This window comes from Arachis hypogaea, chromosome 14 (assembly GCF_003086295.3).
Source record: "Arachis hypogaea cultivar Tifrunner chromosome 14, arahy.Tifrunner.gnm2.J5K5, whole genome shotgun sequence".
In the NCBI taxonomy this organism is placed as follows: domain Eukaryota; kingdom Viridiplantae; phylum Streptophyta; class Magnoliopsida; order Fabales; family Fabaceae; genus Arachis; species Arachis hypogaea.
In genome coordinates, this window is record NC_092049.1 from 3,598,331 (window position 1) to 3,625,054 (window position 26,724).

At 28.2% G+C, this 26,724-nt stretch overlaps 2 protein-coding genes across 2 annotated transcripts; both read left to right on the forward strand.

The window, feature by feature from the left end:
• The first annotated feature begins 4,504 nt into the window (after positions 1 to 4,504).
• Positions 4,505 to 12,610, forward strand: LOC112740992 (uncharacterized). The gene is made up of 14 exons (XM_025789750.3): positions 4,505 to 5,158; positions 5,303 to 5,415; positions 5,768 to 6,676; positions 6,988 to 7,088; positions 7,193 to 7,307; positions 7,557 to 7,634; positions 7,796 to 7,888; positions 8,243 to 8,326; positions 8,926 to 9,024; positions 9,425 to 9,487; positions 10,107 to 10,137; positions 10,543 to 10,589; positions 10,901 to 10,959; positions 12,002 to 12,610. Exons 2-14 carry the CDS (start codon positions 5,362 to 5,364, stop codon positions 12,222 to 12,224), a joined length of 1,956 nt encoding a protein of 651 aa, XP_025645535.1. The 5' UTR covers positions 4,505 to 5,158; positions 5,303 to 5,361; the 3' UTR covers positions 12,225 to 12,610.
• Positions 12,611 to 22,913: 10,303 nt separating this feature from the next.
• LOC112740993 (chaperone protein dnaJ 20, chloroplastic) lies at positions 22,914 to 26,212 on the forward strand. Its single transcript, XM_025789751.3, has 2 exons — positions 22,914 to 23,548; positions 25,934 to 26,212. The coding sequence occupies exons 1-2, from the start codon at positions 22,988 to 22,990 to the stop codon at positions 26,102 to 26,104; spliced, it is 732 nt and encodes a 243-aa protein (XP_025645536.1). The 5' UTR covers positions 22,914 to 22,987; the 3' UTR covers positions 26,105 to 26,212.
• Positions 26,213 to 26,724: the final 512 nt, after the last annotated feature.

Genomic DNA, 26,724 nt, shown 5'->3' on the forward strand with positions numbered 1-26,724 from the left:
GGGAGAAGAAAGGGGTAAATAAGTTATTTCACAATTCACTAACGTTTTTTTGAACATTAAACGTTAACAGGGACTTAATTGAAAAAAAAAATCACGTATAGGGACCTAATTGAAAAGAAAAAAAGTATAGGGATCTAATTGAAAATTCGGTAAAATTATAAGAACCTGTAAAGTAATTAAACCATGTTTAAATTATCAAAAAATAATAGTAAGAAACAAAAAAAGAGGACTCGATTCATAATTAACGTGAATCATTCAACTAACCTGTACCGTATAATAATAATAATAATTCCTCTTTTTTGTCTATATTATTCTGCATGACATGAATATTCATTCTAGGTAAAAATACATGATATGACATGAACATTAACTTGGTGTTCTTCATATTTATTTTGTTTAAAATTTAATTCCTTTAGGGATACAGTAGACTTTGGTTGAGGAAGATCAAAGAACCAAATTCCTTTAATCATGCTTCTGTATTCAAATGTTTCTTTCTTAATGATTTAACATGAATAGTCTTGGTGTTATGGAATCATAGAATTTTAAATATTACACACATTCAAAACCATACAAATAAAATTTAAAATTTAAAAATAAAGTTGAATTTTTTTTATATCTTATTCAATAAAAACATATCTAATATCTTATTTAAAATGTTTTAAGTGGATACTCGATCAAGAGCTGCTTACGAGTATTTTGGTGACGTGGTGTCATTTGACACCACATATAGGATCAACAAGTAATTTTTTTGTTTATTTCTTTATGGATTTATTAATTTACAAGGTCACTGATTGTCCCATGTGTTGGTTTTCTATAAGGTTGAGATGCCAATTGCAGTATTTGTAGGCGTGAATCACCATGAAAAGTTAGTTCTTCTTGGCGATGCTTTATTGGGCAATGTAGAGACTGAATCCTTTAAATGGCTCATGCAAACATGGGTGAAATGTATGAAAAAATACCAGATGGCATTTTAACTGACCAATGCGAGACCTTGTTAACAACTATTCAGAATGTCATGCCAAACACTAGGCCTAGATTGTATCTCTGGCACATCATGAAGAAAATACAACAAAAACTTGAAGGATTTAGTCGTTTTAAAGAAATTAATGCTACAATAGGTCGGATTGTTTGGAGTCTTGTTGACAAAAATTATTTGAGAGTTCATGGCATAACTTCATTGAAGAGTACAACCTTCATAATAACAAATGGCTCAACGGTATGAATACACATCCAAAACTTAACTGCCCTGTTTATTAGTCATTTTAATTGTTGAATAGATTTTGTAAAACTAATGAACTTATGTTACATGCCCTTTCATGAATGTTTAGTGTCATCTCATAAGTGAGTATTTTAATGGTAAATATATTTATCGAAATGAAGATATCTATCATATTCACAATATGTGGATCCTTGTATTCCTAAACCATGAATTTTGGGCTGGCCTGAGAAGTATACAACAGAGTGAGAACATGCATACTTTTTTCGATAAGTACCTAATTTGTAAGAGCAGCTTGAGTCAATTTGTACACTAATATAATAATTGTCTTGCAAATAAAGAACAGAAAGAGTTGGAATGTGATGCAGTAGACAAGGGCCTGATTCCATGTGTATCGTATTCTCCCATCGAAAAGCAGTTCCAATATGAGTACACCAACTGCATATTTCGTGATGTTCAAACCGAATTTATCAAAAAGAGCAACCATAACCTCTCTCCAAGGGTGATGAAGGACAACCAATACTTTTACGAAGTGACCGAACAGAAGATAGTAATTGGAATCTTTAATTATAACGACTATGAAGTTGTGTTTTGTTATATTTTACACCAGGTTAGATACAACTGCTTCATGTTTGAGTTATATGGTATCCTTTGTTGCCAGACCCTACCCGTTCTGTCCCATTGTAGGTTTAACAAGGTAAACTCGTCCTATATGCTACATCAGTAGAGCAAGAATATTTATCGCAAGCACACTCACATTAGAAGCAATCACGATTCACGATGCTCTGATAAAAGCATGAATATATTTAGGGGATTGTGTGTTGATTTCTAAAATGTGGCCCAATACTTTGTGCATGACAAGGAGGAGGTTGATACATTGCATTCCGCTTTTGCGAGTGCTAAAGTGGCACTTAGTGAACATTGCACACAACATTCATAAAATGTAGGCACAAGTACATCAAAGAGATTGCCTATTACAAGTAAGTGTTCTGATGGGTTAAATGCATTTTTGAGACCTCTTCGTGTGGTACTTAGGAAGCGTTCAAGCTTCAAGAGACTCGGGACGGATATGGACCAGGTAATTAAGAAGGCCACTAAGAAATGTCAAGATGGTAGTAAACATCCAAAGGTTAGTTATAATGACCATGGTTTACAATATTATCTTGTTTTATTTATATTTTTCATTTGTTTAGACGGTTAAATTTAACATATTTTTATATGTACAGAAAGTTGTAGCTGTTGAAGAAAACAAACATTCAAACAAGGCCACCCAAAGGCACATTACTGCTAACAAACATCCCAAGATTTATTTTAGTGTCTATTGTTGGGGAGGGTGTTATAAATTTTGTATTTTTTTTGGGTTGTACTTTTAAAGGTGTTTATGAGTTGACGATGTTTTTTCGGATCTAACTTTGGGAAGCTATCACTTGTAAAATGAAAGCACAGGAACGAGAGAAGTATTACTAGAAGAAAAAATAACTAGCAATAGCCCTATTATATAGTGTAAAAGAAAACATATATGCATTTTATATTAATTATATATTTTAGGTATTACCTTTTGCAGGGAGTCCCAATGCTCGACATATTAAACGTGCATTAATTGGTATATTTTCGGTCTCAACTTTTATATGCATTTGATCCTTGTTATATGACCGCATTAGGACAACTATCAAATATTAGTTCATCGACCACCTTAAAATGTGCCTTAAGCATCCAAAACCCATGTCCTTAATTTCTTTGTATTTGATCGGATCTTTGTGTATCAGATGCTCCATCATATCCGCGATGATTGTTGGAGAGCATCGGGTATCAAGTATTTTCTGAAAAATTGACACACTAGTTAATTTATGCTATATTGCGTATGTCACTTGCAATCTCTCGAAAATTTGTAAATTGTAAAATAAACTACCTTTTATGACCCTCTTATTTATTCGGCCTTTCAACTCTTTTTTTGACATTTTTATCATTTGATTCATCAAATTTGTCCATGAAAGTCTTATTAGCTGCTACTTTTTTTTTCTTTGGACCAGCACAAATACATTTTTTTATTGATTTTGTGGTTCTAGACTACATATTGGATACAGGACAAAATTAGACTCACTACATATTGGATATAGGACAAAATTAGACTCAAATACATATTTAAAATTATAATAATGCATGTTAAGTATTTTATCAACACATCCAAAACTCATTCACAATGACAAATTTCAGTGTTCATGTCATAAGGTTAAAAATAAAATTTTAACTATAAACACATCCAAAATTAAATGAACAATATAAATATATCCAAAATTAAGTATTTGCACATTTAAATTACATTAACATTACAAATTTTAAATCAAACAAAGGCATGAAAAAAATATCAACACAAACACATCCAAAAAAAAAGAAAATCATAGACATATAGAATATTATGCATAAATTGAAAAGATAGAACATTTTATTAATAGAAAAAAGAAGAAAAAAAAAAGACTAAGCACCTAATAACCTAAAAAATGTGAAAGAGGTAACAAATACTAAATTAAATCAACCAAAATAGTAAAAATAGTGCAAAGCTAAATATTAGGACATAACTTAATTGTTATAATACTGTGTCTTATTACTAATTATATATCCACTCTCTGGAAAGTTGATCTTGATTTTTTAGTGGGTTCAATAATGTATTCTATTAGTTGTTGATATTTCAAAAAATTAAAATTTTTTTAGGAATAAAATTTTGGTGTTTCTTTTTTTATTCTTTATCATGTTATTTGTTGTTTGAAATATGTTTAATTTTGTCTATATTCAATTGTGAAAATTATTTTAATATTTTATTTTTTGCTGTTAAATAAATTATTGCCTGATAAATTGTTGGCCCAAGATTTATTTTCCCAACAATATCCATATATAATTTTTTAAAAAAATTGTTGACGACTTGATGTAACCGTTTTTAAGAATGCAAGAATATCTCCTTTGATTAGCTAGTAATTGTATCTCCCAATAGAATTTCTCAAAACACCTTCCTTATAAGTTAGAATTTGTGTACTTCCGAAGGAGGGTCATGAAAATCAAAATGAGTGATCCACGTGTACTCCACGTGTGATGTGTTATGTGTCGTGAAGCTGAGTAGAGACAAATTGAGATGAGATTAGGCCTCAGTTTCACCATATCCTCTCTTCGCATTCGGATAATAATAATAACAACAACAATAATCTAACAAAGCAAAACACTCCACACAAATTTGAAATTTCCGCTTCACGGTTTTTTCTTATATATATTTATATTTATTTATTTAAAAAAAAACATGAGTTCACGCAAATTTTAACACTTTTTAATTTAGATATGAAAGAGAGAATGTTGTAAAACTAGTTATGAAGTGTATAGATACTTTACACAGTTGTGGTATTAAAAGTTAAAATCGAATCGTTTGATTTATAAGAAGTATAGAAATCAGATCGTCTGATTTTTTGGTACACGTTCGATTTATGTTTAAAAAATTAAAAAAATTGAAATTATACAAATCGGACTCTCCGATTTTTTAAAATTTTTTAAACATAAATCGGAAGATCTCCAAAACTTTAAAACTTTTTAAACACAAATTGGAGGTTTCAATTTGTGTATATCTCACAATTTTAAAAAAATCTAAAATTACAATGTTAAAATATATCACACATTTTATTTTCATATCTAAATTTTCTAGCCAAAAACAATATATTAACAAAAAAAAAAGGCAAGCATACACATGAGAAGGAGCTCAGGCGAGGGAGTGAGTTTATCATATATATTAAAAACTAAAATTAATTAACTTATATATAATATTAGATTAAACTTTGAAAAATATCAATATTTCGATTTGCATTCTGAAAGTTTATAAATGCCATTTGAAACTGAGCCTTGAATTTAAGTGAAATAAGCAAAATTTGTTAACAAAGCTGGCGGTTAATCATCAATTTTTCTCTGGTTACGTGTTTTTCTCTTCTCAATTTTATTTTATTGATTATTGATTTTATAAAATAAATAAAATGCATGCATTGATTTGAACCAGAAGTGAGAGACAGTTGCGAGAGGCTGATAAGTTTGATTTTGATTGATGTGTATGTTTAGTGGCTGAGATCATCGATCATTGATTCATTGATTCATTCATCATCTTCAATTTCATCATCATGAGGATGTTGCCTGTTTGCTCAGCAACCCCGAGCTACTCCTCTTCTTCCCAGGTTCAAAATTCTGTCTCCATTTCTTTTGAATTTTCCTTCAATATTCTGCGATTCTGCTTTGTTAAATTGAGAATGAAAACAATCTTAATTTCTTTATAGAACGTTGCCATAGTTGAGGTTCCACTTTCATGAACACAATTTTGAAACCTGGACATGTTCTGTGCTATTGATGCATCAGTGATAGTAATTGACCTAATTTTTTAATTCTAGAGTGTGCTTTTTTACTTGTTCAATCATGGTTTTGAGATAGTACAGTATGGTGTCGTTTGATGCATATATCCTGCCCCATTTAGCAGGACATAAGTTTTAATTCTTTTTGTTGCTAATTATAACAATTGATTTCTTCTAGCAGATTCCCTTGTTTGGGGGATTGCAACCCTTGTACCCGATTCGAAAAGATCTTGAGAGCAGATGTGTAGGAGAAGAAGTTGTGCATCTGGGTTTTCAGTATGGAACTCACACTCACTCGTTGAAGAACTCATTTGCTGTGCAATCTACAAAGATTGTCTCAGGTAGTTTTATTTCTCCAAGTGAACCAGGGTACCTTACAAATACGTGGGGTTATTCATCGGTGACAACGGATGGACATCATTCACTTAGTAATGGAGAGTTCAGACACATAGAGAGTTATAATTTGTCAACCGTGGCAGAGGATGTTGTGGACTTTGCAGAACAGTCAACTGAAGGATCTAGCACATTAGCAGTGCCGGTGCAACCTGAAACACTATCAAGTACTGATGTAATACAAGAGAATTTTACTTCTACATCTGTGCCTGATTCATATAATGTGGACAACGAATCAGTAGCCAGTGCAAAAGCTAGTGTCGGTGACCTTGTCGCTGGAATCAACGACTCAATCAATGGCTCAGTTAATAAGGGAGAAGCTGCCTTACGGAACTCGCTGGATACAGTTACTTCTTTTATAGATTCTATTGTTAAAAATGCTACTACATCTGCAGATAATGCTATTAGTAAGGCATTTTCTTCTGTAGATAAAACAGGGGAATTAACAAAGAATAAAATTACTGGCATTTCAAGCGAGCTAAGTGGAATCACTAGTAAGGTACCTGTTGTGGTTGTTGATGTGTTGCGCCGCACAATTGTAGCTGTAGAGAGTTCTTTAGTAAGCGGAGCATCGTACGCTGTCTATCTTTACGGGTCAGCCAAGGAGCTCCTTCCTCCAGGGATTAGGGATACAGTCAATGTATATGAAGACAAAGCAGCAAAACTCTTGAGGCCTATTGGGCCAGCATCTCAACAGGTTAGAATATTATGGATTATAGTTTTGTTAGGATCTTGAATCTCAGCTTAACTGATACTAAGTATTTGCTTAAGTATGACATTTCTACATTGGTTATTGTTTATTTGAAACTTGATTTGATAATCAAATGAGTGGGGTCAAGTCATCATCTTGGGTGGTGCTTCATCAAGCATAGTATAACAAGCTTACACTTATTTATGGTTGAAAACTTGAAATCTTTCATATCCATTTTTAAAATATTCTGTTTAGTTTCACTAACATTCTGAATTTTCCAGCATTTTGTATTTCTATAACTTATGTCGTGTCGGCAGATATACATGGCTATATATTCACTGGAGAAGAATCTTGGGTTGGATCCAAATGACCCAATTGTTCCATTTGTTGTTTTTGTGGGCTCTTCAGCAACAATATGGTATGAATTTCTCTCTCCACCAAAGTGAATTCTTTAATTTATCTATATTAGATGATTGATTCTCCCTGCAAATGCTATATTTACTAGATGTCAAAGATATGCAGGGCCTTTTATTGGTTGTGGACATATGGGGGTTACTCTGGAGATTTATCCCCTAAATTGGCAATGGAGCTTTTGGCTGGGGACAAAGATGCCACACTGATAGATGTCCGCAATGAGGCATGTGATTTTATTCTGTTTTATTTTATTTTATTTCTGGCCCTTTTATGCAAAGCGGGAGAAGCAGTTTTACAATTTGTGATGCTATATTGGTGTTTTGATGCCCATTCTATCATTGTGCCAAATTCTTCCAGATCGATGGTTGCCTTGTATTAAGAAAGTTTCCCCATCCTTTTGAATTTATTGGCTTACTATTTTGATATTGAATTTGGTCAATAGTGGCTCATGTTGATACTTTCCTTTCTTCAGGATTTGCTAGAAAAAGATGGTATTCCTGATATTCGACGGTCTGCTCGGTTTAGATATGCAAATGTGACTCCACTTGAGGTTGGTTTGAAGCATAATACTACTTAAAAGTTCTTACTGGGATAATCATTGTATACCTCGCCTTTGTTAAATTGAACATGTTTAGAATCTTGAATAACTCTTTAGAATGGATAAGTGATTATATGTAGCGTTCTACTACTAAATTAACATTTTGTGAAAAGGTCAATGACACTTTACGGAAGTTGCTGAAAAGTGGTAGAGACATTGATGACTCCTTGATCGCTGCTATTATTCGAAATTTGAAGATTGTTAAGGTATGTACACTTGTAGCTTCTGAAGATATATGATACTTGAAAGTGCAAAGAACAAACAGAAAATTTCTTCCCTGTGACACTCTTGGCTTAACAGTGTTTTCAATATACATGACAAACTCATTCCCTCATTTCTACTATTATGAAGTAAAACCATTGAACCTCGAGTGATGTCATTGACTAAATGCTTGTGTTATATGGTTTTATAAAATAACTATCATCTTCTAGCAGTTTCATCTTTTTAATCTTACATGGACATCAAATCTCAGTTTTATGTATCTGTTATTTCTCATGTGGTTAGGAATTGAAATGACTAATGATGCCTCAGAATCTTTTGTTTTTTTCTCCATCCTATAGGACAGTTCCAAGGTTATCGTTATGGATGCTGATGGTACTCGTTCTAAAGGCATCGCACGTTCCTTGAGGAAACTTGGGGTCAAGGCAAGTCTGTCTATACCTTCTTAGCTTGCTTCGAAATTTTAATGTGATATACCAATTCCAGGCTGAAGTTTAGTGTAGTGATCAGATTTGGAATTTAGATAACAAAAAACAGTTAACACTGCTTCAAAATCTGACATGATTTTTTATACTTAAGATAATTATAGAAAATCCTGGAAATTGGAAAATGTACTCATATGATCCTTCATAATTGAAGTCTCTGTTAGTGTCAGCTTGATTTCATCCTTGGAAGTATCTGATTAGATATTGTAACATATATTACTGTACACTTGATCCTGCTTACTGAATGAAAAGCAATTGAACTCATGCTGGTAAGTTAAATTGTTGTTTTTTATGACCAACAATTTGTCACATTCTAGCAGTGGACCAAAGAACAATTTTTTTTTCTTTTTAAATACTGTAAGGAATGTGCTAGACACTGAAACTGCACCTTGAAATTCATGTATATGTGCGTTACTGGTGGTTTGTATTCCGAGCTTGACCCAATAGACATGCTCTTTACAACTAACTTATCATTAACATATAAAATCTAATCCATAATGCAGCACATCATATTTAACTACCTGTTTATTGTATTACAGAATTCATACATGGTTCAAGGTGGCTTTCGGTCTTGGATGAAAGAAGGTCTCCGAATCAAGGAGCTTAAACCTGAGACAGCACTTACCATACTTAATGAGGTATTTGTCAAACTATTGCTGCTTGTCTGTCTTGTTAATCTCCTTGCTCTAATGATCAACTTTGAAATATGTACAGAAGCAGCACTTATATTTGCTTTTGCAGTTCTTTCAAGTAAATTTTAAGGTCTCCCATGGCTTTTGTTGAGTTTAGTGTGGGTGTCAATCCTGTCTAAATGGCATCTATCTTTAGGACAAAATAAATGAAATTATAGTAAGATATCTTATCCTGTAATTGTTCCCTCGGACGTCAACTTGACACTCTTAGATTTCTACCTTCCTCCTTCTATTCACTGCTACAATTCTTCTTTCCTCTTTTTGTGCATTCATTTTGGAAGCACAAAAGATTAGAAGAGGAATATTTTGCTTTAATTGACAATGTTGTATCCTGTTACTTTTGCAGGAAGCTGAAGCAATTCTAGAGGATGTTAGTCCTTCTCCTCTTCAACTTTTAGGTTATGGCTTGGTAAGTGTCAAGTTACCTGTACAGTGAGTGGCGACTCGGTAATTATTGCAACCCATTCACCTGATGTCTTCTCTATGTTAACTGTCAACTCAATCTTATAAGGTTCCCAGAATGTGATATTTCCTTTTCGTTTTTGAAACACGATATATGTATGTTATACATTGACAGGGTAGAAATCTACTTCATGAGGGCAACTTCTGTTGAGATGTCAGAAATAATAATAATAATAATAATAATAATAATAATAATAATAATAAAAAATAAAAAAATTTGCAATACCCTCTTCTCTGGACTCAGTTCATGAAACTGCCTGAATATATAAATAACTGACAGGAAACTGGAATTGAGTATATTGTTGAATTCACTTATTTCTCCTGGGTCCACAAGTAAAAGAGTTGTTTTATAATTTCTGATGTCCTTTTGCCGTAGAACTTTGCAATCAGTGTATATTATTAATTCAGTATTCCAAAGCCATCAACAATGATATTCAGCAAACATTATGTCCATTTTCTTGATAACCCAGATGCTTCTCTTCCTTTCATATTTTAATTAGTTTTGGAAATGATCAACTGCTTTTGACTCCATTATCTTCTAATCAATGCAACTACTTTTGATTCAGGCTCTTATTGCGGGGTTTTATGGAATATTAGGTGCGTGCATTTTCTCTAAAAAGCTATCAATTTGTTCAGAAATGAAAATTGATTTCTTGTTGCATCTAACATTTTTGACATTGGAGTTAATTCAAGGGTAGTAGATATATGTTTTCCACCTTTTAGTTTAATGTACTTTGCATGTGTATTCCTACAAACACAGATCCATGTGAAGTAAACTATTCTTCATTGCCCTTAGATATTATATGATGTTTGCATATGATTATGTAGCATAAAGTGAAGCTCTAATCTTGTTAAAAAGGCTGCACATGAGTTATGAATTTCTGTTTGTCTGTATGAATTGTGATGGATATGGTTTTTTCTTATTTTTATTTTTCTTTTCTTTTTTTCTCTTAATTTTGTTTTGGCTATGCTCTGACAAAGTGCAAATTAATATTTTCTCAGAGTGGGAGAAGACATTGCAGTTGATTGGAGCAGTTGGCCTTGGTTTGGTATGCGTCTTGTTCTTTTGGCCAAACTTTGTTAAATTGTTTCTGTTAAAAGAATATATAGCTGTTACGTCTTACGTGTACTTGTGAATTGCTTGGTGGGTTCGTAAGTCGTAATATTCTTTTACTGGGAAGTTCTTCTTTTCAGACATCTTCATGGAAGTTCTTCTCATGCCCGCACTACATCTATTATGCTTATATTATCTCTATCCCAATGCATAAATTTTGTGGATCTGTCATTAGTCATCTTTTGTAGTCTTTGTAATGTTTGGTTCTTCCCTTACCTCATAAATTGTCTGCTGCGCACTGATCAGACGGTCTATCTGCGCGTTTCTTCATATGAGAGCTCAGAAGATTTGAAGCAAGATGTGAGGTAAGTATGCTTAATGATGTATATGTAATTATTTAATTACTTTCTTATAGCCATAATAACATTCATATTCAACTCATGAAAGATGCGTCACAAACTACTTTTCTCATTATGTTCTGAAACTATCAACTCATTGAAACATAGTGTCCATTTGGGGTTTTAATTTTCATGCAGCTAAACAAACTCTTTTACGTATTAGGTATGTTATACACTTATACTCTGTTTTTTCAAGGGAGTGACACATATGTACTATGTTTATTTGCATAAAGTTTTATTATACACTAAGAAACTAGGTATTAAATTTGATTTTTTGTACATAACATGAATAAACAACATGTTGAAGGTGTGTCCAGAACAGAGTTTCGATTAGGTGGTGCTTGATGATCAATTTAGTTTTAAAATATCTATGTTGGTTCAGAAGCACATGAAAAAGGAAAAAAGTTTAGAATACTATGATACTTAGAATGTGATTTACACTTGGAAAAATGAGTAAAAGTGGAAGAAAAAGTAAGTTCAATTACTTTGTAGTTCTCTATATTTTCATTCAATATTTTTAGGCTCCTATAGTTTAAAAATTTGTAATCAGGTCGTTATATTGTACAAAATTTTCAATCAAATCCCTATAGTTTAAACATTTCTGATCAAGTCCCTATAATTTTCAGCTAGGTTCCTTTTGTATAAAAATTTCTAATGAAGTCACTAGACTGGATGATGAATTCTGTTTACATAAATTTTGGTCTAATATAGGACTTCATCACAAAATTTTTTAAATTTAAACTGTTGGGCTCCATAAGCAACGCTTAAACAACAACCAGTATTTGATTACAAAATCTTATATAAAATAAACTTTTAAACTATAAGAATATAATCTAAAATTGAGTGAAATTATAGAACCTTATAAAATAATTATACCTTTAAACAAAACCTTCTCATAAAGAAGGATAAGACTTCAAGTAGCAAATAGCAACTAAAAAGAGTACCAGTTTCTGTATCAATTCTCGGCATTTTCACTCTTGATATCATTGTCTTATTGAATCCATTGTAGGTTATTGCTTGCTCCTGTTAGAGTCGGAGCTCAAGCGGTCTCATGGGCTGCCGGAAAATTAGATTCCAATCGCATAGGGCTTCCTACATCACCTTCATCATTAGATGTTCAGAACCGAGTACTACAAGCTGCTGCCAAGCACGAATCTCAACCATCCGATAGTGAAGGGAACAACCAAGATCAATCTCCTGAACAGACAGTTTCTTTCAATCAGAATCTATGACATTTGTTCAGATTCACCGTGTGCTAACATGAAAACCAGAACTGAAGACTAGTATGCTCAAAGGAACTTAACTTCCATGACTGAAAAGTTTGCAAGTTGACAATTCTCCAAAGTTTTCCAACACGTTAAAGTGTGTGATTTTGTTCACTATGCTCTGCACAAATTTGGATCTTCATATGCAAGTAGGAACTTGTAAGAAGACAGAAAAATGATTCACTAATGTATCATATTAATTTGTATAATGCCACAAATTGCACGCATGCCTGAGTGATTAGCACAATTTCTGCATCAAAATAATAAGAATGTAACTATTATTAAATAAATAATTTTATTTGCTGCTGCAATTTGTGGTGGTGCAAGTTATAAAGTATAGGAAAGTTTTCACATGTATCATACCACTTTATTGGACATGTTATTCCGTTATCCAGAGGCCTAAAGATTTAAATTAAAAAATTTTAATGGTCATGATTGATTGGCAGAATCATGTAGTACACTTACTACGGAGTGTAGGAAGATCCTTTAACCTGTGATACGCTTTTTTTTTTTTTAATTACACCACTCAAATAAAAAAAATGTTTTCGCATATTAGGATGAAAAAGGATATTGTTCACTTGACATGAGAATAAGTATCTCCTGCTCAAACGATCCCGTGTTAGTATGCTCATGATATATTAGTGCTTAAGGTAGCGTACATGTTTGTTGGTTCAGAGATTGGTATTAAAATTTTTGTTTCTGTCTCTAAAATTTCAGGATTTTAGTACCTCTAAAAAGTGGGGACACAGAGGACTAAAATTTTTAGAGATGGAGACTAAAACTTTAATAACATTTTATACCTAAAATACTCTCATTTCAATTAATTAATTCCAATTTTATTCTTTGTGCAAATTAAATTAGAATTTCATTCTTGTTTCAATTTCTGTCTTCTATTTTGCACCAAACAGAATACTGATATTTATTTCAATCTCTGTCTCTCAGTCTCAACATTTCTTTCTGTTTCTGTCTCTCCATCAAACGCTACCTAAAAGAATAACAATATTAAATGCATACACTTTAAGTACGTAGTATTCTTTTACTAAATATATCATAATAAAAAATATAAAAACATGATACATGAAAAGATGAGAATCGAAATTGACTATTTTTTTTATTGGCCTTATTTTTATTAACAATTTAATTTTTATATACTGTAAATTAAAAAAATATTATATAAATAATTAGTCCTATAGTGAGTATTGTCGCAATAAAAATATTTAATTTTTAAATTAACCACTTAAAGGTCATTTAAGTAAATATAATAGTGTAAAATTTTATACTTTTTCTTGTTTACTAAATAGAATATCTTTGTATTTCTATAAGTTTTTTTTGTTTGAAAACAAAGAGTTTAACACAATAAGATAGAGTGAAACAACAAAAGAAGACAATCAGAAGACAAACATATCAAATAGCAATCCAAACAAATAACACACAAAATTAAGACTAGAAGAGATCCATATCTCTCCACTCTTTGTAGTTGAGACTAGACATGTTGATAATTTCCTCTACACATTTTCTTTTATTATCAAATATTCTTCTATTTATTTCCATCCAAATATTTCAAATGATCGCAAAGAAACACATCAACTACTTTTTACGCTTCTCCTTTCTGTTTGTTGCTCCTGTCCAACTTTAAAAATGTTCCTTCAAGATACCTAGAAAACACCATTGTATGCCAAGTAAATTCATAGTCAAGAAACAACTAGTTAATATATTCAACATTCTTCTTATATAATACACATACATTATCTTCCTGATTAATAATCTCAAGTCGACTCAGCCTTTTTTTTGTATTGACCATGCCTATCAAGACCAACCAAGCAAATAACTCCACTCTTGGTGGAACTAAACCTTTTTAAATAGTCATGGTGAAGTTGTGACCGGTAACATCCTCCAGAAGCATTTCTGTTTGTATCACATGCACAAATAAATTAGTCAAAAAATACATCTTGTTTATCAAACTTTCACACAATGTAACACTATCCTCTTTGTTATTTTCTAGCTTAGCTGGCCTCAAAGTATCATGTAATTAATTCACTGAGTTTCAATTCTCATTTGAATAGCTCACGCCTCCATTAGAAGTTCCAATTTCACTCTAACTCATTCCAAAACCCACAACCCCCAATGATAGATTCTCTTTAGTTTGAAGTTGAGAAAAATCTTGTATCCACAAACTAACCAAACATCCTCTCAGAACTGAGTCATTTTTACATCGTAATCTCCATGGACAAACCAGTAATCATCTTATCTCTTACATGCTGCTCCTTGATTTATAACTGGCATATATCTTTCCATGGATTCCTATAACTCATTAAGTAACGTTTGAGTGGAATATAACTCTTTAGAATTCAGATTATTAAAGGAGCATACCACCGTCTTCCACAAAGTAAACTCCTCATTTGAAAAGAGTTACCACCACTTATGATGAAGGACTTGAATTATATAGTAAGAATATTAAGGATAATTTTGATGAAGGACTAATTTAGATGAATAGTTTGAGAAATTTGATAGTTATATCATTGATGAGTTAAGGAGAGAGTACAAAGGATAATAACGTGATGTGTTTACAATGAATTTCATGATAGCGTATTTATAGAACTCATATTAGTTCGTTATAATATTTAGATATTTGTAGGTATTAGATATTGTAGATATTTTTAGATATTTATCTTTCTAGATATTTCTAGTGACGTAATTTAATTACTTAATTTCTAGACTTGTTTATCATAATATATAGATATTTAATATTACAAAAACAAGATGATGATAAATCTAGAAAGTTTTATAAATATGTAATATTATTAATTAATAATATCGTATCATTTTAAAAATGGATGAGTGAAACAGTGTCACTTCTATAATCCATTAAACCTCTATTAAATGAACATTATAATGTTATTTATTGTAACGTTGTAATACAAACTCAATTTAAATATACTCAAATAAATTAAATGTATTCGGTTATATTTCTAAATTTTATTTTATTTTTTATTATCTTCTAAAAATTTGATAGAAAAATAAATCTAACAGTAAATTTTTTCTCAATTTTTTGTAAAATTATATATTTTTTTTACATTCTAATATACAAAGTTTTCATTGCAAATTTGTTAGTGTATAATATTTTTTAAATATGATATATAATTTTTTGTTTTGTAATTTTTATTTTTTGTTTTAGTTAAATTTTCACAATTTAATTAAAATTATTTGAAATAATTAAAAATGATTTAAATGTAAATTAAAATGAGACCAAACATTAAAATAATATATTTCACATTAAATTTTAAATTAAATTTTATAACATATGATCTTACAAGTACTTACATAATACTTTTTAAATCTAAAATAAACTGAAATTAAAAACCATCACTAGAGAAGCTTTTAGTCCTTGATATTTCTTTGTCTGTTTTCCAACTCGATATATATGTCTTGTACATTAACAGGTTAGAAATCTACTTCTTGATTGAGAGCAATTTCGGTAAAAAAGTCAGAAGCAGCACAATAAAAAAATATGAATTTTTGCTATGTTTCTATATTTAAAAATTGTGAATTACTATGAAAATGAAAAAACGTGACAAAAGAACTGGACATTAATATATATTCTAAAAAAAATCTAGAGATAATATTTTTATGTAAATTTTTGTAATTATTACTTAAAAATATTTTTATTTTTTAAATTTAGTAATTTTATATCAAATCAATATAAAAAAATAATTATGAATAAATATATTTTAAAAAATAAAAAAATTAGAGATCAAATTTTGTACAGAATATTTTTATACACTTTTTAAATATTTTTTCAAATGTTACTTCAAATATTCGGATACTCACAAAAAATATAATATTTATCAATTATTTTTGTGGTTTTTTAAAAATTTGTAAGGATTATTTTATTAATAATATTTTTTAAAAAAATTTTTTGTCAGCCACTAAATATTTTAGATATTGAATTGATAGTTTATTTTTTTTTAACCTAATTTTGTTGTTTTGGTGATTGTCTGACAATGTATAAATCAATATTCTCTGAGTGGAGGAAGACACTGCGAAGCAGTTGTCCTTCGTTGGGTATGTACATATTTTGTCCCTTCCGCTAAAACTTGGTTCAAATCAATATTTTCCGACTGAAAGAAGACACTGCAGTTGATTGAAGCAGTTGTCCTTCATTGGATATGTACGTATTTTATTCTTTCCGCTAAAATTTGTTCAAATCAATATTCTCTGAATAGAAGAAGACAACAATTGATTGAAGCAGTTGTCCTTCGTTGAGTATGTATGTAATTGAATTGTTTGGTTGGCTGATAAGTCATAATATTCTTTTACTGGCAGGTTCTTCTTTTCAGACATTTTAATGGACCGGGATATATGTTGTGGGGTAGAGCCTGGTACCCGCACTAAATTAATTATGCTTGTATCATCTCTCTACTGCTATGTAATTTTATGGACTCGACTCGTTAGTTATTTTTTATAGTCTTTGTAACGATTTGATTATTCTTGTTGTTTATATATTTTTCATCAGCAATAATACGTATTTAATTATAATTAATTTTTTAATATGAATACATAAAGAGTACATAAAAATAACTATTTAATAAATATATTTCAAGATTTTTATGTTAAAAATTTTCAAAAAAATAAGAATAGTTCAATTTTTTTTTAATTTTTATTTTTTTAATTAATCAAAGTATCAACATCACAATTTAAATAATTTAAAACGTAATTTTTTTTCAATTTAGTTATTCATAAATTATCCACTGCATATGCACTATCTACATATTTCTTATACGACAGAAGATTTGAAGCAAGATATGACGTAAGCATGCTTGATTATGCATGTGTAATTATTTAATTACTTTCCTTAGGCTATAGCCATACCATTCATATTCAACTCACGAAATATATGTCACAAACTCTCTCATCTTTATATTCTGAAACTATAAACCTATCAACTCATTGAACATAGTATCCATTTGAATTTTAAATTTCATGTAGCTAAACAAACTCTTTTAGGTATTAGGTATATTATACAGCCAGTGTTTCTTCAAGAGAGTGATACCGTATACACTGAGAAATTATTAAATTTGATTTCTTGTACATAATACTGAATAAACATGAAGTTGAAGATGCGTTTAGAACAGAGTTTCAATTAGGTGGTGCTTGATGATTAAATCGACTCGGCTTTAAATATCTATGTTAGTTCAGAAGCATATGAAAAAGAAAAAAAAAATATATTGATAAAATTAATTATTCTGTAGTTCTTTGTATTTTTATTCTATTTTTTTTTAAGTTTTTATAGTTTAAATTTTTGTAATCAAATCTTTGTATTATACAAAAATTTCAATTGAATTCTCTCAGTTTAAACATTTCTAATAAAGTCTTTGTATTTTTTAATTAGGTTCCTTTTGTATAAAATTTTTTAATGAAATTCTTAAACTTTATGATGAATTGCTATTTCCAAAAATTTTGGTCTAACATAAGATTTCACCTTAAAATTTTTAAATTATAAGACTCATTCTTAAGTTCTTATGTAGAGATCAGAGAGTATTGTACTGTTTGTCAATTAAAATAATTATAATTTTTTATTTATTATATTTTATATCAACGACTTAAATTTAAAATTTAGAATTTATGATTTAAATTTTAGGGTTTTAAATTTTGAATTTAAAATTCAAAATTTAAAATTTAAAATTTAAATTTTAGAATTTAGAATTTAGGTTTTACAATTTAAGATGTGCTACATTTCTTATTTTGTCTGGATCGCATTAGTATTAGTTCTCCGTAACCAAATTTAAACAATAGGATTTAATTCCAAAATTTTATATAAAATTATAAATTTTTAAACCATAAGAATCTAATGGAAAATTGAGTAAAATTATAGAAACTTATCAAAAAACGGATAAAACTTAAATTAACAAAAAGCAACTAAAAAATCTATAAATTTCTAGATCTATTTTTGACATTTTCACTCCTAGGGATGAGAATGGGTCGGTTTGATTCGAATTTATGGTAAAATTAGAACCGAACCCATTAAAATGTAATTGGTTCGATTTAGTTCAAATTTGTATTTTTGTGTACATGTATCCGAACCAAACCAAACTAATTAAGAAGGGATTGGTTTGGTTCGGGTAATTGGGTACTCGATGACTTTAAAATTCATTAAAAAAAAACTAAATTTTTATCTTAAAATTTCAACAAGTACAATAAACATGTAACATTAATAGAAATAATCCAAACATGTTAAACACCAAATACATTAAAAACTAAACTCATTAAAATCCAAACATATTAATAATGAATAATCATTGTCTAATGGAAAAGTGATATATATTTTTTAATTTTTTTATTTAATTAATATATGATCGAATTCACAGATTTGTTCGGGTTTTGCACCCCTAAAATCGATACCCGAACCAATCACTAACAAAAAGAATACTTTTCGCAGCTTTTTATTTTTTGTATTGTGTATAAGTAGTATTCTTTTAATAATGTAAAAATTTAGTGTATTTTTATTTTGTATAAATACTATAAATTTGAAGATTAACTATAAAAAAATTTATCCTACACAAATCAAAGACGACAATTTATACTGATCCAGAATTTAAATGCACACCACCTAAAATCTGATCCTCAATTTTTTATTCTCATCCAATTTTAAACCTCCAATTTATAGTTTTTAATTTTTAAAAAAATGTCTAAATAATAATAAATATCCATAAAAAAACACATCAATTTCTCATAACTATACATAATCCACCGCTCTAATTCATTACCAAAAATATTAGCCACTTTTCGCAACCTACAAATTACAAGTGTACACTGCACAGGTCCAAGTGCTTTTCGCACCATGTGGAAAACCTGTGCACGATATACGAAAAATTTACACCATGCAGGCAGCATTTCACTTATTTCACTTTCATATATATTAAAGTTTTACATATTAACAAAATTTATTATTTTTTTGGTCCATATTTAATCAACAAAAATATATGTTATACTAAATTTTAAATTTTAATAATGTAAAAATAAATTATTAAATATTAATCAATATTAATAAATAAAAATTTACCCCAAACCATGCTAACTAAAAATACCTGTATAATTAAAGATGAAACAAGTTTTGGCTTTTGATTATTAATTCTGCATTGAAAAAATTTATTGGACAAGGTGAGTTTTGCAAATTGCGAGTCCCAATGAAATGCAAAACCAGCTAAGCATTTGAAACTATGTGCTCTGCCGTGAGTGAGAAAACATGTTGCCGCCAAAGGTCTATACATCTTGGCTTTCCAAAGCATAGCAATAATAATAGATGATACCAACGATGTTTTCATCTTTATTTGGTTTCAACTTTCAATTAATGTAAATAACAATAGAATTTAATTATGTGTGTGTTAACAATACATACTATTAATATAAATTCCTAAGCATTTTATTATAATAAATACATTCAAAACTTAAATTTTATATTTTTGAGAAAAGTATTAAATTGGTCTCTTATGTTTAAGCGTAATCATTTTTTTAGTTTTGAAGGTTTAAAGTGTATTATTTGAATCCAAAAAAGTTTCATTTAATTTCAATGTAGTCTCACTGTAAGGTCGGAGTTATATAATTAATAGAATATCCTACATGACATGACAGTAGTACAATAATAAGGTCGATAATCTGGAGAACAAGTTAGATGCACAAAATCAACCGTGAACAGGGACGGTTTTATGTACAATGGTGTGGGGGCAAGCGCCCCACTACAATTTGAATTTTTTTTAGTAGTATATGATAATAAGATTTATTTGTCCCATTAGATTATTAAATTTGACCCCACAATAATTTTTTACTCAACTTTTAGTACTTAATCGTCAATTTAAAAATTTTATATTAGAAATTCATTAGAATGATTAATTCTCAAATTTAAACGAAATTAGTGTTTCTTTTTAAAAATCAACTCAAAAGAATATTATTTATCTTCTTTTTAAATTAGCTTTAATTTTTGCATAGCAACTGTATTAATTGAAAGAACTTTTTTAACTATAAATATCAATAAGAGTCGACTTCTAATTGCGTTGGGAAGTGGATTTCTATATAATTATTTAGTAATATATATAAAAAGAGAGAAATTTTGATGGTAGTGTTAAGAGAAAAATTATTTAATTTTTTAAAATAGAAAATCTAAAACAATAGAATTTTAAATTATATATTATTATTTAAATTACTATTTTAGTATTGTAATTTATATATTAGATATTTTAAAGGCTAATCATATTTTACAATAATAAAATATAATCATAACAATAATTATGTTATATGTACATAAAAAATAGTTATTTGTATAAAATATATATTAAAATATAAAATACACATTAAAAATAAGTTAAACAATACATATATTTATACACATATATAATGGTTAATAGATAATTTAATATTTAATTTTTTATATACACATATTATTTTTATTATAAAAATTATTATGATGTTATATAAATTTTTCCCCCACTACCAAAATTTTCTGGATCCGTCACTGACCGTGAATATAACAATACATTTATTTATCATTTTTCTTCCAATTTAAATGAAATATTTTCTATAAAATTAAAAGAGAATGATAAATAAATGTATTGATGCATTCACGGTTTATTTTGTGCCTCTAGAGCTTGTACTTATTCTCTAAATTATCGATCTTGTTCTTGTACTGCTATTATATAAGACATTTTGTTATTTATTTAACTTTGACCTCACCGTGAGACTATATTAAAGTTAAATGAAAATTTATTGGATTCAAATAAAATACTTTAAATCTTAAAGACCAAAACATGATTACGCCAAAATATAAGAGACCAATTTAATACTTTACCTTATATTTTTTATAGATTTTTTTAATTAATAATTTTAAAATTTATTCCAAAAATATATGTTAACTAAACTTATAAAAATATTAAACACATACATTACTGTGAGTTACTTATCTTAGTAAAAGTTTGGTTTAATATTTTGTGGAAATTAAAATTTTTTGTCATAATAATTAGAATTACTTTTGATTTGATGGATATATGAATTATTTAATAGGAATAAGTTTGAAATTACTCTTTATTTTGGTAAATATTTTTAATATATTTAAATGAACTATATTTTATAATTATAATCATCAATAATTTTTATCAAAATATTAAACATATTATTATTATTATTATTATTAACGACAGCATGAAGAAAGTGCATAAGAAACTAATAAAGGCTGTCAAATGGGTCAAAGAGTAGTTGAAATTGAAAACTTGAAATTTCATTATTCATTGTCCTACACAAAAACATCTAGAAGCCCAAAAAACACATCTGGAAGCAACAATATCATGCATGCTTTTGTGTGAACCGGGTCGGACTGGACCGATTAATTCAATAAAAAAAAAAACAGTGAACCAGATTTTAAATTAATTGAACTAAAATTAAAAATAATTAATTTAATATAAAAATAAAATAAAAAAATTTATTACAAAAAAATTTAAAATTTTATATAATTATTTAATAATAATTAAATTATAATTTATTGATTATAGTTTATTAAAATTTAATTATTTTTAAAATATTAATAAAAATATATCTTTTAAATTTTAATTTTAAATTTTGTCGATCAATCACTGATTTATTGCTGGCAACTATGAACAAAAAGGTGTCAAAATTTGAAACAGACAATAGCATGCAAGTTCTTTAGGCATTTTTTCTTCCTATTTTGTAATATTTATCCCCTCAATTTATTTGCAAAATATTCTATAAACAAAAAAAAAAAATTAGCCAGCCAATACATATTATTTGAACACTCCCCAAAAAATATATATTATTTGATATATCGTTTTGCAAAATAATTAACCATAAAAATAACCAAATATTTTATAAAAGAATAATCAAATATTTTACATCAAATCAATAAAACGTATTATAGTAATATAATCAAATTTTAATAAAAGAAAAAACATCAGCACTATTATGCTTTACACTTTTAGTATTAAATTTTTTTATGAACTAAATCTAATTAAATTAAATAATAAAATTTAAAATAATATTAATTATAATTAATTTTATTATAATAAACTAATTTAATTAGATTTTATTAAAAAAAATTAAATGTGTAGAATTATATTTTACAAAATTAAAATTTAAATTTTTAAGTGAAAACTCAAGTGGAGTTAACTTTACGTAAAGTTAATAATCAAAAGTTATTAGATAATTTAATTAATTTGACTAAATTTTTATCTAACGATAACTATCTGTTGGGAAAATTGTGGGGAGCTTTCGACCACCGGAGAGAATTCGGGGAGAAATCAAGTGAAAGAATATAAGATGAGAAGATACCACATCCAAACTCAAAACCTTAAGGTGTCAAGTTAATGGATTTCTCATCTTATAAACTCCTCACTCTTCCTTACTTTCTTTAATGTGAGACTAACTTTAACACTTCTCATACTTGCAACACTAACATTATCAACTTCACGTTAAATTGACTCCAGCTGAATTCTCACCAAATTTGTAATGGTGGAAAATGAGAATTCAATTTTTTACTTTAGCCCTCGTACGTGCTGATGATATACGTATAAATAATGCCAAAATGGATGACGTATGCTGTAACAAAGAAGAAGCAAAAACCAATTTTTATATCAAATGCACTGAACACACACTCCCACTCAACACACTGAACTATCCTCTAAACGTTATAAATTGAGGACGAGAAAACGAAAACAGATACACACCCATACATGCATTATCACATACATACAAACTCTCAACCAGAAATCAAAATGTGCTCCTCTGCCCTTCCTAGTTCTTATCACCATCACCGCTTAACATCGCCACCCAAAACAATTTTCCCATTCCCATCCAAAACAACAACCCACTACTACTCACCCAAACCCGACATTATTAACAATCCGACCCGACCCGCGCTGCGACTGAGCATCAGAGCAAATGCTTCTACGTCGTCGTTCGATGCGTTAGCGGTGGCGACGGAGGAAGCGAATGCGAGCTTGTACGAGGTTCTTGGCGTGCCGGAGTGGGTGGCGGTGGCGGAATTGAAGCAGGCGTACAAGAAGCTTGCGAGGAAGTTCCATCCGGACGTGTCGCCACCGGGTCGGGCTGAAGAGTACACAAGGAGGTTTATTCGTGTGCAGCAGGCCTACGAGACTCTCTCTGATCCCACAATGAGAGAGCTCTATGATAGAGATATGGCTATGGCCGTCAAGTTCCCCTTCTCCTCTCGCTTCGGCCACCGCGGCGCCACCAGCTTCCACCGTCAACATCCCCACCCTCACTGTTACACGGTATTTACATTAACTATTTTCAAAATTTAAGTATAATTCAAGAGTTACGTTACTTGTACATCAAAATCAGTCGCTAAAGTCAATTTTCAGTATAAAATACATATTAGAATATAAATACATATTAAAAATAAATTAAACTACACATATATTTATACACAATTAGTGACTGATTTTAGTGTACAAATAATATTTTTTATAATATAATTTTGATATATTACAAAGTTTAATTTTGATATTTGTATACTATCGTACAATTATATTTAATTTTTTAGATAATTATTTACGTATATTAAAATAACATTAAATATAAAATAATTTTATATTATATAAAAAATTATTATTTTTTATGTTCTAGACTAAAAATAATTATTTAAAAAACAAATATAATTAGTTTACTTTAACTATTTTGAATTATTAAAATTAAACTTATTTAAATATAATGTTATTTATTAAAATATTTATTATATACATACTTAACGAGCAAAAACATGAGTATTAGTGTCAATAATTGTAGAAAATAATTGAGAAAAAAAGAACTTAGTAAATTTTAAAACTTCTAAGAAAAATGTTATTCTTCTTAAATAAAAAAGAAGACTGCACCACTACTAAGTACTAAGGAGTAACACAGTAACACCTACTTCAGTGTCAATGATAAATTGATAATGAATGAATATTGAGTTCAAGTTCGTTTTTTCTTTTCGTGTTATACGTGTAACGTGTTTTTTTTTTTTTGTTACTTTTGTGTTTTTTTTTTTGTTACTTAGTAGACGCTGGCATGCATGTTTTTTAGCTTTTCATATTGGTTTCTTGATAAATTCCAAAAATATTCTAAAATATTAAATTAGTTATTTTTTTCCGTTAAAATAAATGAGTATTTTTTAGTATATATTAAGTAAACTTATTTTAGTTATTAATTGTAAAAGAATTTATTAAATATGGTTTCATGGTTAATATCAACAAATATAAAATGTAAAGAAGGATTTATAATGTTATCTAGTAAGATATTTGTATTTATATGATTTTTAAGACGATACCTGATTGAATAAAATAACTTTACTAAATGCTAATAGAATAATTAATGATTAAATTGTATTATAAAATGTTTTGTACCAATAGATTATATAAGCTAGATCATTTAAATATTAAAAAAAATGTTCTAATTAATATCCACAATGTTCAAAAATAAATATTATCTTCATGTTCCGTATGGCTATGGAAGTTAACTAATTAATTATGAGGAGTGCTAGTGGCAGCATTTTTGTTAAATTTTAGTCCGTACTTAATTATTAAAAGAAAATTGAATAATTCTATATAATTAGATATAATTTTACATCATTAAAAATATTATTGATGGCTAATTAATGACTAAAAATCATAAAATCTGTTGGCTCCTTTGACTTTCTTATTAATTAAGGTGGCGTTTAATATGCTTTGGTTTTCTTGCACGAGAGCAACTCTGGAATTTATAGTAATAAAAGCATCATAAGTGATATTCGGGAAAGTTGTGCATTAAAACCATGTCAACAAATATCAAATTATAATTTCGAAAAGCACCTTCCTATATTTTAAATTTATATTTTAGATAAATTAATTTTAAAAAAATACCAATAATATTCTCTAAAATAACATATGAATAAATTAGTTTAAATATAGATAAAATATTTTTTTTGAAAAATATATAGTCAAATTTAATTATATTATTAATTATAAATATTTTTAATTTATAAACAATATTTTGTTAATTTTAATATATTTTATATTTATAAAAATTTAATTATAAAATAAAAAATAATTTAAATATTTAATTAAAAAATATAAAAAATTAATTATAAATTTGACAAAATTACAAAAACTAACACAATATTTAAATCTAAAATATATAACACATCTGTTGCTTACTGTCCACAGCATTCCTCACACAATATTAAAGAATTTGAATCTTTTAAATTTTAAATTTTTATTTTAACTTTAAATGATAAAGTAAAATTTTTTATTATTAAATTTTTTTATATATTTTTTTAGTTTCACCTATAAAATAAATAGAGATAAATTATAATTTTTTTTAAATAAAATTCAAAATTTAGAGGATCCAAATTCAATATCAAATTATCAATCACAATAGTCACCAAAAAAAAATTATCAATCACAATAATATATAAACAATAGAAAATAAATTAACAATATAAATTAGATATTAAATAAGATTATTTTGATAATAATTTTACAATCAATATTTAATTTTAAATTTCTTAATTAGTAGGCATATAATTAAAATTTTAACTACTTTAATTTTTTTTTTCCTTTCACAAAATCATTGAAACAACAATGAGATCCAGATACTTCTGTTCCATTGCATGCTAATTATAATGAGTGTTTCGCAATCAGGTTATGGAACAAAGAAATGAATGGAAAACTCGGTGGGAGTCACAACTATCTGGGCTGAAGAGAAGAAGCAAAATCAAAAGTAGTGGAGTCAATAATTCTTGGGCAGCACAAATGCGAAAAATTAATAATAACGGTTTTGTCGAGGAACAAACTCCTTCTGTTTTATATTAAGTATTTTTTTTTTTTGTAAATTAAGTGTTGTTTTTTAATTTCAAGAAGTTAACTTATTATATATATTCTCTATTATTAAATAAAAAGAGAAAGTTCGAATGCTAAAAATTAGTATGAAAAATAAAATTAGGAATATTTTTGTTTTTTTTTTAATTTATATTTTTAATTAAATTTAATGATTGTTTTAATATAAAATAGAGAGAATAACTAAGAATCTGTGAGTGAAATAATAAATGGATAAACAACTTTTAAGGGATTGAAGTAGTTAAGAGAAATAAAATAAAGGTTTACTAATAATTATTGGAAAAAAATTATTAATTTTTTATCTTTTACCAATAATACAGGCACAGAGCTACATTATTAGAAAATGAATCATAAATTCATAATTTGAACATCAATTCCATTTACATGCACGTACATATACTATGGGTTATTGAATCTTGTATTAGGGAACTGAGGATATTAAACCACTCTTCCACCTTAGCCCATGACAACAATAAAGACGTCTCACGGCCCACAAATTCAGCCCAACAGAATACACAAATTAAATTATAATTTAGTCTTTATCTTATCTTATAGTTATCTTTATCTTTATCTATATCTTATCTTTATCTAATTTT